The 20,009-nt window shown below is 37.3% G+C and overlaps 1 protein-coding gene across 1 annotated transcript; it reads left to right on the top strand.

The window, feature by feature from the left end:
* Positions 1-231: 231 nt before the first annotated feature.
* On the top strand, positions 232-8,812 carry LOC307257032 (CCR4-NOT transcription complex subunit 6-like; the record flags this gene model as incomplete). The annotated part of the gene is made up of 7 exons (XM_080036149.1): positions 232-241; positions 1,414-1,503; positions 1,865-1,933; positions 3,572-3,729; positions 6,199-6,257; positions 6,837-6,988; positions 8,679-8,812. 7 exons carry the CDS (start codon positions 232-234, stop codon positions 8,747-8,749), a joined length of 609 nt encoding a protein of 202 aa, XP_079892275.1. The 3' UTR covers positions 8,750-8,812.
* Positions 8,813-20,009: the final 11,197 nt, after the last annotated feature.

Below are 20,009 nucleotides of genomic sequence, written 5' to 3'. Positions count from 1 at the left end.
ATCTCCTAAGTGTGAGTCAATGACTAAGGTAGACACAAGTTATTATGCCAACCCAAGAAGACAAACTATAATTGGGTCTTTTAACCCCTTTGTGTGGTTTAGGAAAGAGATGTTCCAATGTAGCAAATGAGAATATGGATCAATAAGCAGGAAAAAATTATTTTGATTGCACGATTAGTTGACTATAGGCAAGATTCGACCAATAGGACTGATACACTTTAGATTAGGGGGATGCAGAAAGGTTTGTAAATGACTTATTAATATTATAACAATGATTTGTTACTGAGTGTGTCCTGATTTACTAAAAGCTTTATACACTGTTTGCAAAATTTTTAGGGAAGTTGTATTTTTGAGGATTAATTTTATTATTGAACAACTAGCCTACAGTGCTCTCGGTCAATCCAAAATGTTAAAGAACCTAAACCTGAATGTTTACGAAAGTAAAAGTGAGGTTTTGTCTTTCTTACGAGAATATATATATGTTTTGCTAATATTAGGCAACTATTAGTATGCAGAATTATTCTGCAACTAAATAAAAAAACGAACATTTTCCCATCTCACTTGTTTATTTTCATCTGTTAAAGTGAGAATAATAAAACAACTCAAAATGTACAAATAAAAATTTACGACATGTAAAAAAAAAAAATCAGTGACCAATATAGCCACCCTTCTTTTCAATAACTGTCACAAGCCTTCTATTCATGGAGTCTGTCAGTCTCTTGATCTGTTGACGATCAACTTTTTGTGCAGCAGCAACCACAGCCTCCCAGACACTGTTCCGAGAGGTGTACTGATTTCCTTCACTGTAAATATCCCGTTTAAGCAGGGCCCACAGGTTCTCAATAGGGTTTAAGTCAGGTGAGGAAGGGGGTCATGTCATTATTTTTTCATCCTTAAGGCCTTTACTGGCTAGCCATGCAATTGAGTACTTCGATGCATGTGATGGAGCATTGTCCTGCATAAAAATCGGTATTGATTAAATTAAATTGGTAGTTGATTTTGAGGCCATCTTCAACCCGAAAAGGTCCAACTAGCTCATCTTTAAAGGCAACTATTAGTATCTTTAAAGATGAGCTAGTTGGACCTTTTCGGGTTGAAGATGGATTAATTTCTGACTTTAAAATCACCACTATCACCAAATACAAGTGATTTCCGGCTGCAAACAGACATTATATAGAACTATAAAATACAAAAAAATTATGTTGGAAGATGCTGCTGACATTAACCAGAAGTGTGAGTTTCCTGCATTCCTTTTTTATATAAAGTTTATATGTATTATGTGTTTGTTTTGTAGGATATTTATTATTAAAATGTATGCTCAAAGTGTCTACTGAAGAAATATACAAGTGTGTGTGCCCTTCTTTGGATTTTCATATATGTATGGTTTATACCGGTATATGTGTTTGTTTTCAGGAAACCCTCTGTCCCAGGACATCCTGAACCTTTACCAGGAGTCAGATGGAACCAGGAAACTGCTCAACTACATGCTCGACAATCTGGCAGGTGAGTGACATCACCTTTTGCATATTTAAAGGAACAGTGTCTATATTTTTATGGCGTTTTGCAAATTTACCTTGGGGTTTATTGTGTAAAAACGTTATCATGGGCTGCTTGCGAAAGAGTAGGTTGCCATAGAGTCTCAGAGACCCGCCTTGTTTATAGCGCTCTGTCTCCTGATTGGATAAAAACAAACGGTGTACTCAAAATGTTAGCTGGCAATTACTGCAAAGCTGAATGACTGGGAGACCTGTGTTATGAACTGTGCATAATGATCAAGTGATTGCTGTATGAATATAGAGAGATTTAACACGTATATTAACACAAAAATATCACTTACTTCTCCTTTAATGTCTGTGTTACTCAGTTCACCCGGAGCAGCTTCCCCTGAGACCCTGGATCACTCTGAAGGAACGGGACCAGATGGCTCCATCAGGTACAGGCATCAATTTACACCTTCAACATATTATAATGATAAGTCATCCACTGTATGTTTGCGAAGGTGAAACATAGATTATGTTTTGACTTAAAGCTCAATCATGATAAATGTTTTACTGAAATATTAAAACACTATAACATAAGAGTGCATAAAGGTTAGTTTACAGAATGTTAGCCACACTTACTTTAAAAGCACATAGGGGAGGACGGGGGAATGTGAGACATCGGGTAATGTGAGACACCCCCTGTATCTAGGACACGGAACACATTTTTGGTCATGTGAGATATATGTTTTCAAGCCCCTCTCATTTCCCCTTGGCCATGAAAAAGAGGACCTCATGGTGATGTAAGCATGTTTTTTTCACAAAAATTTATTTTTTGTATGTAAAAGTAAATTTTCTTGCTGTCAACTTAATCGATTGGTGTGCCTAATCAAATTTGAATCAGGTAGAAAAACTTCTATCACACACGTTGATGAACTACCAACATATGAAACCATGTGATGATAACTGAAGATTAGACTGAATTGCTGATAGAGGTAGTTTTTTCTCAAATTGTGGCAGTGGGGTAAAGTGAGACAAATTCTGCGGGGTAAAGTGAGACAGTGTCTGTGCCCTCTTTTAATGAATCCATTATATTTTAGGTAGCAAGGAGACTAGTTTGAAAAGACAATGTGGGCTGGAGGTGGGGGTTGATGGTTGAAGAGGTGTCAGCAAGGGCATGGTTTGGCACATATGTATGTGGGGGACAGGAGAGTGACCTTTAACATCAATAGACTGTAGAAATATGTCTTTATTTAATGAATGATCCCAATAAAACAAATGCAGAAAAAAAGACTCAAAAGATAAAGGAAAAGACAGCTGGGTCTAGTCCTGTGCTCTGAGTCCCAGGCTGTTCTAGCTGGTTCTGATTGTCCTTTGCTCTGACCCCCAGACTGTGTTTTAATCTAACGGGTTCTGTCATTTGAATGTTAATTATTGAATATGAATTATATGTTGTATTTGATGAGTTACTTTCAAGTGTTTAGAAAAATGTTTTGCTTAATTGACCAAACCCCATGATGCTGTTACTAGTAAGACATTCGTTTTGTAATATTTGGTTTTCAAGCTAGCTTTCAGGATTCTAACTGTTACAATTTGTGTTGCTATGGTAGTTTCAGAGTGGAAAAAGTAAGTGGATCAGTTTACCCCCTTGATTCTTCTGGTCTGTCTCAGTTTACCCCACAGCTGGGGTAAAGTGAGACACATGACAACTTTGTTTAAAACAATCATATTTTCACTGCCCTTTGTCTTGAATAAATTCTGCTAATGCCCATTTCTAGGAAACATCCTGAATTAAAGGGAAATGTGTAAATTTGAGTGATAAATTATTTTAGCTCGCTTAGAGGGGAGAAAATGTAAAAAGTGTCTCAGATTACCCCGTTCTCCCCTACATTTCTTTTTGTTTTTAAGTTGACTGAAAACTGTTTTGGTTTGAACAGAGACAAAAACTTAAACTAAGTAATGACAGGGAGAGGTGTGTGTTGAGTTTAATCCAAAGTACAAACGGTTTCAGTGGAGTGTCTTTCTAAAAGTAAATATTCTTCAGAATTTTTGTGATATAGATCCCAACCTCTCTCTCTGTCCCCCGTCCCTAGCTGTGTTCACGGTGATGTGCTACAACGTGCTGTGTGATAAATACGCCACGCGGCAGCTGTACGGCTACTGTCAGTCCTGGGCGCTCAGCTGGGACTACAGGAAGAAAGGAATCATGGAGGAGATCACCGGATGTGACGCCGACATCATCAATCTACAGGTAAGAGATAGTAGACAGACACAGACAGACAGACAGACAGACAGACAGACATGATTTGAGGTACAGTCATATGAAAAAGTTTGGGACCCCCTTCTAATTTTGGGGATTTTTGTTCATCATTAGCTGGGATTTCAAAGAAGCAAATTCCTTTTCATATATGACATACCTTAGGGAAACAGAAGCAATTCAGCAGTGTCATTTTGTTTATTGGAATAATAGAAAATATGCAATAGGCATCATAACAAAATTTGACTGGTGCATAAATTTGGGCACCCCAAAAGAAAAATGACATCAGTACTTAGTTGAGCCTCCTTTTGCAAAAATAACAGCCTCTAGACGCCTTCGGTAGTCTGTGATGAGTGTCTGGATCCTGGATGTAGGTATTTTGAACATTCTTACATACTAAAGCGATCCAGTTCAGTTAAATGTGATGGCTGCCGAGCATGGAAAGCCCGCTTCAAATCATCCCATAGATTTTCGATGCTATTCAAGTCATTGGACTGCAACGGCCATATTAGAACATTGTACTTTTCCCTCTGCAGGAATTTGAACTGTGTTAAGGGTCATTGTCTTGTTGGAATATCCAACCCCTGCGCAACTTCAACTTTGTTACTGATGCTTGAACATTATCCTGAATAATCTGTTGAAACTGGGTTGAATTCATCCGACTATCGACTTTAACCAGGGCCCCAGTCCCTGAAGTGGCCACAGCATGACCAAATTTAACAGTAGGTAGCAGATGTTTTTCTTGGAATGCAGTTGTCTTCTTTCGCAATGCAAAGCGCTTTTTATAAAGACCAAATAACTTAATTTTTGTCTCATCAGTCCAAAGCATTTTCTTCCAATATGAATCTGGCTTGTCTAAAGGAGCTTTTGCATACTCCATGCAACTGTATCTGTGGCGTGGGCGCAGAAAGGGCTTCCTTCTCATCACCCGGCCATACAGATGTTTTGGTGCAAATTGCGCTGAATTGTTGAACGATGTACAGATACACAATCTGCAGCCAGATGTTCTTGCAGGTCTTTGGAGGTGGTCTGTGGGTTGTGTGCAACCATTCTCACAATCCTCCACCTATGCCGCTCCTGTTTTTTTCTTGGTCTGCCATGCCTGGGTTTAACTGCCACTGTGCCTGTGTCCTTCCATTTCCTGACAATGTTCCCTACAGTCGAAATTGACAATTGAAACCATTGGGAAAGCTTCTTGTAGCCTTCCCCTAAACCATGACAATGAACAATCTTTGTTTTTCAGATCTTTTGGGAACTGCTTTGATGATCCCATTCTGTCTCATTTCAGCAGAGAGTCAAAGAGAAGTGCAACTTGCATTTAGGCACCTAAAATACCTTTTCTCATGATTAAACAGACATTTCTATGCGGTTCAAGGCTTAACAAGATAATCCAACCAACTTTGTGTTTAAAGTCATCAGTTTTACATGCTGTTACAGGCATTAAAATCAACAAAACCACAAGGGTTCCTATATTTTTGCACAGCCAGTTTTTCACATTTTATTTTATTTCATACAACCAAATACTGCTTTTCAAAAAATCTTTGTTTGGAAAACATCCCAGTACTTAGCTGTTCCTGGTAAATTAAAGACATACTACTTGTATCTTTTTTTTTGTGAAAGCAGAGTCAATTATAATGCCGGCTGAGAGGGGTTCCCAAACTTTTTCATATGACTGTATCATGTCATCTGCTGCTGTTGGTCCACTGTGTTATCAAGTCCAAAGTCACCACAGCCATCTACCAGAAGATTTTAGAGCACTTCATGCTTCTGTCTGTTGACAAGCTTTATGGTGATGACAATTTCCATTTCCAGCTAGACCTGGCACCTGCCCACGGTACCATAAACCACTGGTAACTGGTTGACTGACCATGGTATTACTGTGCATGAATGGCCAGACAACTCTCCTGACCTGAACTCTATAGAGAAACTATGGACTATTGTCAAGAGGAAGATGATACACACCAGACCCAACAATACAGACGAGCTGAAGGCCACATCAAAGCAACCTGGGCTTCCATAACACCTCAGCAGTGCCACAGGCTGATAGCATCCATGCCACGCCGCATTTAGGCAATAATTCATGCAAAAGGGGCCCAAACCAAGTACTTAGTACATATGCATGATTATACTTTCTAGAGGGCCGACATTTCTGTATTTAAAATCCTTTTTTTATTGATTTTATGTAATATTCTAATTTTCTGAGATTTTGAATTTGGGGTTTTTATAAACTGTAAGTAAGCCATAATAATCACAATTATAAAAAATAAAGGCTTCACATATCTCACTTTGCATGTAATGAGTCTGTATAATATATTATTTTCACCTATAAAGTTGAATTACTGAAATAAATGAACTTTTGCACGATATTCTAATTTTTCGAGTTTCACCTGTATAGAGAGACAGACAGACAGACACAATATAAAAGAAGTTAATGAAATTGACATTTCTCTCTCCTGTGTGTAGGAGGTTGAGACAGAGCAGTACTACGCCATGTTCCTGGACACACTGAAAGGCGATGTGCTGTGTTCTTCAAGACAGACAAGTACGTTTAACAAGACACACACTTAACATGAAGTTTAAGTACTGTATTTATATTTGCATTGATTTCTATTGGGTAGTGTTGTCTGAAATCACTTAAAGGTATAGTCAGTGATTCTGGAGACAACTTGTTGTCAGAATAATTTTTTTTAAATCAGTGAATATCTCCTCACGATCCTGTCGGTTCTGTGTGTGCGTGTAATAAAATATCTGGTGTAAATATGGTGTTGCTTGCTAAGGTGGGCCCCTTTTGTTTACATGCCAGTTTACAGAGTCTAGACTGTGTATTAACACTGGATTTTGTTCAGCACACACACAGTACAGGTAGCGGATCATGAAGATATATTCACTGATTATGACAAAGTGATATTGACAACAAGCGTTCTCCAGAATCACTGACTCCACCTTTTAAAACTGCTAAGATATTAAAAACGTGTGTCTGTCTGTCTGTCTGTCTGTGGGTCTGTCTGTCTGTCTGTCTGTCTGTCTGTCTGTCTGTCTGTCTGTCTGTCTGTCTGTCTGTCTGTCTGTCTGTCTGTCTGTCTGTCTGTGTCTGTCTGTAGGTTCACGTTGGTGCAGAAACACACGGTGGAGTTTAACCAGGTTGCCATGGCGAACTCGGAGGGGTCAGAGGTGATGCTGAACAGAGTCATGACCAAAGACAACATCGGAGTCGCTGTGCTGCTGGAGGTCAACAAGGACATGTTCTCTGCTGGTGAGACGGACGGACAGACAGACAGACAGACAGACAGACAGACAGACAGACAGACAGACAGAGACACAGACAGACAGACAGACAGACAGACAGACAGACAGACAGACAGACAGACAGAGACACAGACAGACAGACAGACCCACAGAGACAGACAGACACACACTCACTCACTCTGAGACTCTCACTCACTCACTCCATCTCGCACACACACACACACACACACACACACACACACACACACACACACACACACACACACACACACACACACACACACACACACAAAGATCAGTCAGACAGACAGACAGACAGACAGACAGACAGACAGACAGACAGACAGACAGACAGACAGACTGACCCACAGATACAGACAGACTGACCCACAGGTACAGACAGACACACTAACTCACTCTCTTCCCCCCTCTGTCTGTCTTTCTTTCTCTCACACACTATCACAACAAACCAGACAATGTGATTTTATCCATTTACATCAAGTGCTGTGTCCAGATTGCAAAATAGTAATATATCAATGACTTTGCAGTCAGCTTGCTAGGACCAATCCAATTTAATAAATGTCATATTAATCTGCAATGACGTCTTTTTGCCACACGGGGTCACTAGGGTCATGTAGGGTGAAAGAATGTCCTGTTATTTATTTACTAATAATGTTTTAACCTATACAGTACTTACTTCTCATGTGTAATATTTTATATTTTATTTTGTGCAATACAATACTTTTCGGAAAAACCAAAGAAATAAGAAAATTAAATATATTTTATACGTATTTTTTCACCTTTATTGACAGAGATGAAATGGGGCAGAGCTTTTTTTGTTTTTTAAGATATTTTTTATGTATTATTTATTTTTATATTTGTATATTGTTTTTTGGGCATTTGTAAATAAAAAAAAATGTCTTAATGACCTGCCTTTGTGAATTATGTGAAAATTGAAAGAATACAAAAAAATAAAAAATGTTAAAAAAGTTAAATCGACATTGACAAAAATAATACAAAATTAACTACATTTTTCCCTATATTATGTCCTCCCAGGCATGAAGCCCCCCCAGGAGTGTTCTATGATCCTAGTAGCTAACACTCACATGCACTTGGACCCAGTACTCAGTATTTTTTCTCTGTATTATTTTAGATATTTTATCACCTTTATTGACAGTAAGGAGAGACAGAGATGAAATCGGTGTTTTTTTTGTTTTTTATTTTTTAGGTATTTGTAAAAAAAAATTTTTTTAATGATCTTCCTTTGTGAAATAACAATAATTTAAAATAAAATTTAAAAACTAATTTAAATTTAATTAATTTAATTAATTTCGATGATCCTGGTAGCTAACGCTCAGATGCACTGGTACCCAGTAGAGGAGAACGGGGTAAGTAGGCACACTTTTTACTCTAGTGAGAATTGGTCATCACCTAAACATCTTTCAATAGTCATTCCTACATTTTTTTTTGGTATTTGTAAATTACAAAAATGTATTGATGACCTGCCTGTCTGAAAAATATGAAAAAAAAGAATAAAAAAAAATAATTAAAATAAAATGTAAAAAATGGTTAAAGAAATTAAATAAAAATTGACATTGGAAAGAAAACACAATAAAAAATGTCAAAAGAGTAAAAAAAAAAAAAAATTTAAAATGTTTTGGCATAACTACATTTTTCCCTATATTATTTCCCCCCAGGCATGAAGTCCCCCCAGGAGCGTTCTATGATCCTGATGGCTAACGCTCACATGCACTGGGACCCAGAGTAGTGGTGGCAACAGGAGAACCAGACTATGATGTTCCTGTCGAAGCTGAAGAGCATCGCAGAGAGGGCTCTGGTCTCCGTGGCAACAGGAGAACCAGACAGAGACCCTTCCTCCATCCCCATAGTGCTCTGTGCAGACCTCAACTCACATCCTGACTCTGGTAGGACATTTTTTTTTACAATTTATTTCTATTTTTAAAGATATTACATTTTTAATAATTTTTTTGGGGGGGAGATTTTTTCATGCTTTATTTGACAGTTTCGAGAGACAGAGATTAAATGAGGTAGAGCTTTTTTATTTTTTGATGATTTTTTTTTGGTATTTTTATCACCTTTTTATTTGACAGTTTGGAGAGCCAGAGATGAAATGGGGAATGTATAGTAATAGTTCTGTGTGCAGACCTCAACTCACTGCCTGACTCCGGTAGGACATTTTTTTTACACATTTTTTCTATTTTTAAAGATATTTTTTGGTTACGTTAGGAAATGATGTGTTATTTTATTTTATTTTTTTGGGGTGTTATTCATGCTTTATTTGACAGTGTAGAGAGACGGAGATGAAATCACACAAGAGGGAGTTATGTTGACGATCTATATCAGCACGGCTGTGATTAGGTCATAGACACGAGACCGAAGACAATCCTTATAGTTCTCTATATTTATGTTTATTTTATGCACCATCTGGCCAAAGCAAATTCCTTGTATATGTGAACCTACCTGACAATTAAACCAATTCTTATTCAGCAGGGTTTAAGATTGTTTTATTATTGTTAAATAGGGATGTCCCTTTTTATTTGAAATATGAATATTCGTTCGAAGGTGGGGTGAAAAGTTCAAATTCGAACTGTAATTTCCCGTTCGACACTGTATGTGTGCTGCAGTCTCATGCGAATCAGACCATTCAAAGTAGTTTCCATTGTGATCCAGCAGAGGGCGCTTTCTAACTGTTCTATCAGTTTGACATATTTTATGCCCTCTTGGCCTATCAGTAAACCAAGCTAATGTTAATCATGATGTTAATCTGTTGGATCATATACAGTGAAACAAGGATGTGTGACATTTTGGAAAGCAGCACAGTCAACAGGCAGTTTAACGTTTTCTCAAAGAATATGTTTTACGTCTGTGCTTTTTATTCTTTATCATGGATTTCAACACAAGCACGTCAGAAGTTATTTTAAAGGTGCAGTGTGTAATATGACATCATCAAGTCGTACAATTCTAGATCACAACAGTTCGTCTCAATGGCTCCCGTTCAGAGAAGCAACAGAAATTCTTCAAGAACATTCCAGCTGGTAGTTCTGATGGACACAGTGTGGCCAACTGTTCCGTTCTGTGCTTCTGTAGAGCTGATGACATTCCAACTATGACGCTTCCAAAATGGCGGCGCCCATGCCTTGGTCCATGGTATGGAGAAATATGGAGATATAAGAGACCCTTTCTAAGGGAAAAAATAAAAATTCTAAAAATTTAATTCAGCTATTATGCAATTCATTAAACATGTGGATATTATAATTATTTTCTACAAAGTCTGCTATGAAAAAAATCCCCAAATTCTACACAATGCAGGTACAGCGTCATGACATATAAAATTAATGCACAACAGGATTTGAGTTACATCCTGTAGAAATAAACAATTCTTTATTTTGTGCATTGTGTGATCAGTTTTTATAAAAACAGATTTTTTTAGTTTTTTGTAATAACATTGAATCTTAAAAACTATTTAAGTCCTTTTATTTCAGATTATTACAGAATATGTGTGTCAATACAGCAACATGTTCCCCTTATAAACATTATATACTAAAAGTAGCACCAGTTATGCATTATTCAGTAATTATTTCACATTTCAAAAGAATAACGCCAGAAAGGGTCAATCAATTAAAGAACAACTGTCTACTTAGAACAACATTTCAGTTACAAGTGTAGGTTTCAACACCTCCTACAGTTCATTCACAGTTTTATAAACTTAAATATGTATTTTTTTTAACATTATAGCTAAGGCATGTGAGGAAGCATTATGAAAGCATTATTATTGAGTAATTGTTTCACATCTTTCAAAAGGATAAAAACAGAACAGAAAGGCCAATCAAATTGATAGAAAGCTGTGTGAGTAACAATATAGTTACAAAGATAGTTTTATCACTTCCTACAGTTCATTCATAGTTTTGTAAAGGGAAATAAAGCCGTTGTTACATCAAGATGCTGCTGGCATTGGGAGAGACAGTGGTGGAGCCGGAGGTCACTTCATCACTCCTGTAATAAAATACAAGAAATATTTATTATTAAATAAATGGAGTGAAGAAGAATTAGTCAAGGAGTAATAAAAGATACAATTTAAAAGTGAAAAAGTTAGGGAATCTCATATTTTCAAGGCAGTTGTCTAGGGTTTTGAGTTTTGAGTCTTAAACTAGTAAAGAGTATTAGTTATAGCCTCAAGGAAACCGCTTACATTTCAGCCAACTTATGATTTTTTGTTGAAATAACTTTCTTTCATATTAAAACGTATCTTAACTTAAAATTTTAGAAAAAAAAAACAGGTCAGGGATGACATGATAAAGTTTGTTTTTACCATTATGACAATAACTGACGACGACCAGCACAGTTTGGAGCCCTTCCTGTCATACAGCCCATCCTTCAGACACAACAGAGTAAATACACAGTTTCCCTCACATTGATTTAACTAAAAAGCTATTAAATATGATATTTTTGATATCATGCAGATAAACAAGAATTCAATTAATTATTTAAAAAAGTGAAATGACCTCTGCAAATCGCTGAGCAGGCCGTTGATCCACTTTGCATTTGGGTTGATGCAAACTTTGGAGCCGTTTTTCCTGGTGATTCTGTGGAGGAAGACATTTAATTAATTGAAAACACTCACACAGAATAAACACTCACAGTCGACTACATTTTTTGTTTTGTTGGTATTTTATGCTTATATAAGACAGTTTGGAGAGACAGAAGTTAAACTGGGAGAGAGAGGGGGAATGACATGCAGAGAACGACCCGGGCTGGATTCTAACCCGGGTCTGCTGTGAAGAGGACTGAGCCTCCATTGAGCACCCCGACAATTGACTTTGATTTGTTTGATCCGTCACAAATGAGTGATGATATAGTGTACATTTTTCACTATTAGTGTTCTGAGTTTCATTTTGACAGAAGTGGAACATAAGGTACATTTACAGAAGTGGTTCAGTCCTGTATGTATGTATTTAACTTCAGTTTTTTTCCTCTTTTGTGAAATGTTGTACTATCACTATTACTTTCACTTTAACAACGATATGGCTGTGCTGATGGGGCACTTTCAATCATAACAAACAAAAAACAGCATTCTGTTTTATTATTAGACCGTTTGTAGAGACAGAGATGGAATGAGGCAGAGAGGGGAAGACATGCAGAGAACGAAAATACACAGCAATTTTTGAATCCATCCTGAATACTCACATGATTTCAGTCCGGCGACAGTTTCCTGAAATAGGAATCATCTCAATTTTGTCGATGAATCGAACTTTGACGGGATTGTAAGTCGTCTTTATGCACTTGCATCTCGGGGCCTGAGCAGCTGTGAAGTTTTTTAAATATAAAAAAGGCAATTTAGATTATTATGGCAGTCTGTAATTTTTACATTCGAACTTTGTTAATCCTGAAACTGACCAAATATTTTTTAACGAAAACCATACAAAAAAAGAGAAGATAGTATCAGTATAAGTAACAAAGTCTTGTACTTTTTATAGATTTTTTTTGGGAATGGGACATATTTGATAAAATTGTTAACCATCTGAAATATATCAAAATTAATATACCTGTACACATATCGTGGTGTAAGATATCAATAATATTTATTAAAATTAGTTTTAATGATTAAAGGCCTACTTCACCGGTTTGAATATGAAGGTGTATTGAATTCTGAGATCCTATGTAGTATAAATGTGCGAAAAAAATTGAAATCGGTTCATCCTAGCCTGAGAAAAGGCAGAAAGAGTGTTTTTTTTAACCCTATATTTCTTTCTCGTGACATCACAGAAAGAGAAATATAGGGTTAAAAAAAACTTACTTTGTAAATATTACTGTGATGTCTTTTACTGTGACATCACAGTAATATTTACAAAGTACGTTTATACTACATAGGATCTCAGAATTCAATACACCTTCATATTCAAACCGGTGAAGTAGGCCTTTAATAAAAAATCTCTTTATATGCAGATGCCACCTTATTGTTTCGTTAACTTTAGTTGCACACATTACAAAAATAACATAATATAATAAGAAGTTAATATAAAGTATACGGTTTTAAATATAAACGTGATATGATAAATAAATCATCTCACCGTGCAGAGAGGCGATGCAGCAGCAGAGGGTCAGAGCGGCGAGGAGGAGCAGAGGTTTAGTCGTCATGTTGTCGCTTGTTTTGATGTTTCAGCAACGATGAGCAGACGGCAGGTTTATAAAGCAGCAAAAGAGGAAGGTGTGTGTGTTTGTGCATGTGTATGTGTGTATGTGTGTGTGTGTGTGTGTGTGTGTTTGTGCATGTGTGTGTGTGTTTGTGTGTATGTTTGTGCATGTGTGTGTGTGTGTGTTTGTGCATGTGTGTGTGTGTTTGTTTGTGCATGTGTGTGTGTGTGTGTGTGTGTGTGTGTGTGTGTGTGTGTGTGTGTGTGTGTGTGTGTGCATAAACACTAGTCTCATCTCATCAAATGATGTCAACAAAGATTCCTGATGTATCAAAATAATGTGGATTCCCCGCTGAAGCTCTATTTTCTCTCATCTACTCACTATTTTGTCTGAACGAATGTGCTAACTTGTGCTAGGTTTCTCAGCATCTAACGTCTGCCTTTAATGTTACTGTTTTGCATTTATCCTGTTTTTGTTATTGCTGTTTTTTAATAATTAATCTACTTTTCCAAAACAATTCAGCCACATTATTTTCTATAGATAATTTTCAGCATTATCAGCATAAAGTTGAATAATAAACAAATAAATCATCTTTTACTATTTAATGTATTATGCAGAAACTGAATCTTAACACAGCAAAATTCTTCCCACTGCGCTCTTTACTCAGCAGTATCTCTGAGGTAGGGGCGGAGCTTTCTATTCTAATGTAGTGAAATGAAAGTTGGGAAATTGAAATTCAGTGGTTTCCATTGCGGGCAGACAGATGGGTACTATGGGCTGGCATAGTGCCCAAAACTGTGCTATTGATAGAGCGTATACGGTTGGTTTATGTGGTGCGGGCTGCATTGCCTGGCATAGAGGAAGCGTCTGCAGTGGAGGGGGATTTCTTCTTTTTCCTTTTTCTGGATCCTTTTACTTCAGAGAAATCCTTTAGGTTTCGTATTATCTGTAAATTACATCTTTGTGTTTAGTTGATTTCTAAGAGAAATAAGTCCAAGTGTCAATTTTACAAAGATAATAGCTGAGTCGGTCGGGGCGCCCTTAGCTCAGTTGGTAGGGCGTCCCCCCCGGGCCGGGCCCAGCAGCTTTAAAAAAAAAAAAAAAAAAAGATAATAGCTGAGTCATAACAGCACTGCAATGTATCAGAGTGGAATTATTGAAATTTTTTCTCTGGTGTGTTCTCCCTTTGTAGACGGTGCCTGTGCTCTCGTTTTACAGCCCACTGCACATAGAGAGCAAATCGTAACATTTTTAAAAATTCCTTCACTCCTAAAGCGATTGGGGTACTGAACACCATGTCCCGCTGATGTGTATACTGCCACTGCTGCCCTGCTTCTTGCCCTGAAGATGTCTGTGTGTAAATGTTGTTGTTGTTGCTTTTGTTGTTGTTGTTGTTGTGTTGTCCTGCTTGTTGTTTTTTGTATGAGACCAAAGACGAATCTCCACACCGTGGACAATAAAGATTTAACTAACTAACTAACTAACTTATCAGTGGAGCTCAGAGGACGTCTGCTATCAGTCAAAATGAGGTTGTCGCCCATTGTCTGCCTTATGACCGGTGGCGGGCCATCAGGGCCAGGCCAGCAAAGCCTTCTCTGCTGGCCTAAAGACATTCAGAAAAACGAAATTATATTATTATTAATAAATGATTATGTTTTTTATTAAATATATAATTTTACATTTTAATATATAAAACGTTTTCATTAATTCTATCTATTTTAAAGACTTTGCTCACGTAAGTCTAAATACGTAATTTAATTGTTTTTCCTTCGGCTGCACTGCCTCCAGTGTGCTAATATATATTAGAGCTCTTATCCAATCAGATTATTTCCCTGCGCTGTCTCTGTGTAAAAAAATATCTGGCCGAGGCCTTCAGAATGCTCTGTTCACGCTAATGGGGACGATGTTGTGATTGACATGTTCATTAACCAATCAGATTTTGAGTTTTTCGAGTTGGGCGTATCATTTTACGCCGCTAAGCCTTCTAGCCATGCTTCTAGCTGGCCTCGTCGCAATCGCAATCTGGAGGGAAAGTAGCCTACTTGAACTACCGCTAGCTAGCCGACATTAGCCTACTTTCCATTGATAGAAGGCAGTATGATCTCTTCTATTTTTGATTAGATCTTTTAGATGAGACTTTATCGAAACACACAGTGGATTACAGCGGAGAAGGAGTGGATTTAATGGCCAATTTACTGAGAAAAGGACCTTCTAAGAAATGCTGGACATTGTGAAGCTAGCCGCTATGACCCAGCTGGATAGACGATCTGTGCAACACTTCCAATCAGGCAGCAACTTATGAAAGGTAAGACTATACTTGGCTCAATGCTAATGGTATTGCTGGATATGTCTGCTAGCCTACTTACAACTGATTGCTGCCTTGTGGGTGCTACACTGGGTTTTCAAACCGGTGTTTACTAGCGCTACGTGCGCTGCCAGTGCCGTTCTGCTATTCATTCTTCTGGGATTTGTGTGTGTGTGTGTGTGTGTGTGTGTGTGTGTGTGTTTGACATTTGCCTTGACCGGTAGTTGCTAGTGACTTGTGGCTGTTTTGAATTTGTTCTTGATTATTTGCTCATGTCATGATTTAGACTGCGTGGGGTCTTTTCTTGATGCGGCATTTTGTCAAGCTGTGAAGTGTGTAATATTAGTTGGCCTGTGCTCTTGATGGTTTAGTCAACATGTTTAGCGTCATTAGTGTAATGTAATTGTATTATTATTTAACTCGTTAAAGGTTACTGTAACTGCTGCAATCGTATGGTTAATCCAATGACAATAGCCGTGACGTCATCATGAAGTTATTTATTTATTAAGCGGTTTGATTTTCGGGATGATGGCACTGAAGGCCTAGGGGTAAAAGGCACGGCCCGACACTGCTTATAACGATAGCAAAGATGCATCGTTTGTGTTTTAATAACGTTTTGTTTGTTAGTTATTGATCCCAGAAGTTTGTAGTTAATCTTAATTTCATAGCTAAATATTTTTAATTTAAAAAAGTCGCATGGTAGGTGAGATGCCTTCTTTTTAAGTTGGCACAGTTTCTATCTGAAATCTCATCCACATTTCCTGTTAAGAAGCTGTACGGTGCATTTTCATTAAAGCATATCTTTTCTTCATATCTTATCTTGAAAATGTTTTTTTTTACACTGATTATAAGATTTGTCAGTGTTGCATTTTGTACCCTGCATCAATTCCAGGGCTAGCTGTAAAAGACACACACATCTAGACACTTTAACACACACACACACACACACACACACACACACACACACACACACACACACACACACACACACACACACACACACACACACACACACACACTATAGCAGTTTCCTTTTTAGTTCTGAGAAGGTGTGAAGTATAATTTCAATGCAAATGTATATGTTTACATAAATGACTCGGCAAATAATAAAGACAGAAGCATTTCCTCTTTTTCTTACATCTGTCATAAGACTGTGTGGCCTCCGAAGTGGTTCACTTGTAAAAAATGTTGACAGAGGGATTTTCATCATGATATTCTTTGGTCGAATAGTCAGCGAATTGGTCAAAATATAAGAGTTAAACAAAACACATTTTATCTTGTTGTTTATGAGCTGTGCGCTTGTGTTGTTGCTGCAGAGTTTTGGGCCGATGTGCCGTATTAATCAGTCACCCCTGTCATTGAAAGCTTGTCGCCCGTTTGAAGATGGTCGCCTTAAAACGACAACCAAACCTACAGATAGTGTACTACCCCCTACCCTTCAGAGATCTGCTTGTAATGTACTTTTTTTCTTAAGATTCTTTTTTTTATGGCATTTTTGCTTTGTTATACAGATTTTGGAGAGACAGAGTTGAAATGGGGCAAAGAGGGGAAGACATGCAAAGAACTGACCCGACGGGATTCTAACCCGGGTCTGCTGCGAGGCCTTGGCCCGGAGGGCGGGGGGGGGGAGGAAGGTCCGCTCTACCCACTGTGCCACAAGCGCCTCCGTACTGTACATTTTTAACCCTTTATAACTTTATTAACTGGAAATATAAGTAGTTTATAAACACATACCAAAATACCAAATTTAACTTTTGCCCCACTTGAACCATCTTGTTTTTTTTAAAGTCCTCAACTCAACTTATTGTAGATGACTGCACATACATACAGGTATTTATACATCTTATTTTCATGAACGGGAACTACAGTCTATTTTGTGAGGGGGGACATCAGATTCCCTTTCAATTACTTACCAGAAGAGGATGTGGTTATCTGTCAGAAAACCGCTGTGGCGTAAAAAGATGTCTGACGTTTGGTTTCAGGTACTCTCCAGTATTCGTCCCTATAGTATTTTCTGTTCCTGATTCTGACCCAAACTAATGTATTTACATTCAGTCTCATCTTGAACCAAAATTTCCACATGTCCCCTTTAGACTTCAAGTAGTTGCAGTTTTAACAAATCTCCACATCATGTCGTTATCTAGACTAAAGGTTCATTTTCACCAGAAACACTTGTTTTTGTGTCACTTTCGGCTTTAAAATGTCAAGCTTCTGCATCTGCAAGAAGTCAGGGGGATTCGTTTGTTACTGTTAATCAGATTCTACAGAGGGAAACTGAGACAATAAATCAATAAATAAAATAAAATAAAGAATGGAGGACAACAAATTTACTTTAGTATCGATGTATTAAGAAATAAATGCTTAGAAAATGTGCAAAAACAAAATACAGGAAAAATGTATGACGAAATAAGGAACATTTTTAATTAAAAGCACAAATAAATACTATAATAAATAGTAATGTATTGATACTTTAGTCCTTTATTGTCTTCAATTCTAAAATTTCACCATCCTAGGCTAGAAAAGTGAATAATTGATATTTATACCCAGTTACTACTACTCATGCTCTCATATCACCACAGTCATCCCAGCTGTGCAGACAGAATAGTGAGTAGATCAGAATAGATCAATAAAAATAGTGCCTCAAACGGGGAATCCACATTTTGCTGATACAGGAACCCCATCTCCAAAAAGCGCCTATGTTTTTTTTTTAGTTGATGAGATAAGACCAGTGTTTCTCCACAGACACACACACACACACACACACACACACACACACACACACACACACACACACACACACACACACACACACACACACACACACACACACACACACACACACACACACACACACACACACACACACACACACACACACACTTCCTCTTTTGCTGCTTTATAAACCCGGCGTCCGCTCCATTCGTTCTCTCACATCCTCTTCAGTTCTGAAACATCAAAACAAGCGACAACATGACGACTAAACCTCTGCTCCTCCTCGCCGCTCTGACCCTCTGCTGCTGCATTGCCTCTCTGCACGGTGAGATGATTTATTTATCATATCATGTTTACAAGTATATTATATTATAAAAAATATCCTTTAAATGCACGGTTCTATGGTTATTTTTGATATAATGTTACGTTATATTAAAAACAATATAATTTAAATCAACTCTAATATCCTTCTGAAACTTAACAATTTGTGCAACTGAAGTTAATGGAAAAATAAGGTGTAATCTGCATGTAAAGAGATTTTTTATTCATCTTCGAGCGTGGAAAACAAAGTTCCTAAATATGTTTTTAATTTAAGGCGCACTGTAATTATATTAATGATATCTTACAACACAATATTTAGAGGTATTTTAATTTTGATATCTTGCAGAAGGTAGAGACAACTTTATAAATATGTCCCATATCTTTTATCTTGTTCTAGGTGATGTTATTTTCTTTTTTTCAAAATTCCGACACATCAAACTTCATACATGTTTATCAGAATGTTTTGCGTATTGAGGAAGTGTTGAGTTTATTATTTTTGTTGTCAAAGTTTAAAGATGTCAGTTTGACGATTTACAAAGTCAGACTATTGTGTCCAACTACAGACTTCCATAACAACCAAAATCAACTTTTTTCCACAGCTGCTCCAGGTTGCAAGTGCATAAGGACGACTTCTAATCGGGTCAAGGTTCAAATCATTGAGAAAATCGAGGTGATTCCGATTGCAGGACACTGTCGTCGGACTGAAATCATGTGAGTATTCATTATGTATTCAAGGATTGCTGAGTTGTTTTTTGTTACAGCTGCTTTAAGGATGATATCTAGCAGATCTGACGGGATACTATGATAAAGTTAAAGAATAGCAATATGCAAAAACAAAACAAAAAACTTTGGAAAACTATCATTCGATTTTTAACACCAAAAAGTAGAACCAACTTGTGTTTTGTAAATATGAGTTGAAACTCACAAAATGTCCTAGATACATACATGCAGTACTGAACCACTTCTGTAAATGTACTTTATGTTCCACTTCTGTCAAAATGAAACTTTATTTGAATGTAATTCTTGTGGTCAACAGATAGATAGATGGATGGATGGATGGATGGATGGATAGATAGATAGATAGATAGATAGATAGATATGAATCTTCCCATGGGGATAAATAAAGTATCTGTTTGTCACTCATTTGTGACACAAGTCTACTCCAAGTTGAGTTTAATGTGAGAAATTTATTCAGTTAAAAATATAACATTTCTTTCGCCACAGAATCACCAGGAAGAGCGGCACTAGAGTTTGCATCGACCCAAACGCAAAGTGGATCCACAAGCTGCTCAGCAATTTGCAGGGGTAAGGTTTCCATGTTTCAACAGTAGCTCAGAATGGACTAACTTGATGACCATAGGCGTTTTTATATATAGTGGGCGTCCTGGGGAAATGCACCTGTTGGAAGACCAAGAAGAAGAAGTACTATAGAATAAATGACTATACATCTTCACCTCATCACTTGATATTGTGGAAAGACTTGTGACAGTGGTGGATGATGCCATCTTTAGTAACTAGCATCTTGTCCTTGAAGGCC

This window comes from Ammodytes marinus, assembly GCF_949987685.1.
Source record: "Ammodytes marinus genome assembly, chromosome: 2".
NCBI classification, from domain to species: domain Eukaryota; kingdom Metazoa; phylum Chordata; class Actinopteri; order Uranoscopiformes; family Ammodytidae; genus Ammodytes; species Ammodytes marinus.
Note: the sequence above shows the minus strand (reverse complement) of the source record. Positions and strands in the feature narration are given on the sequence as shown.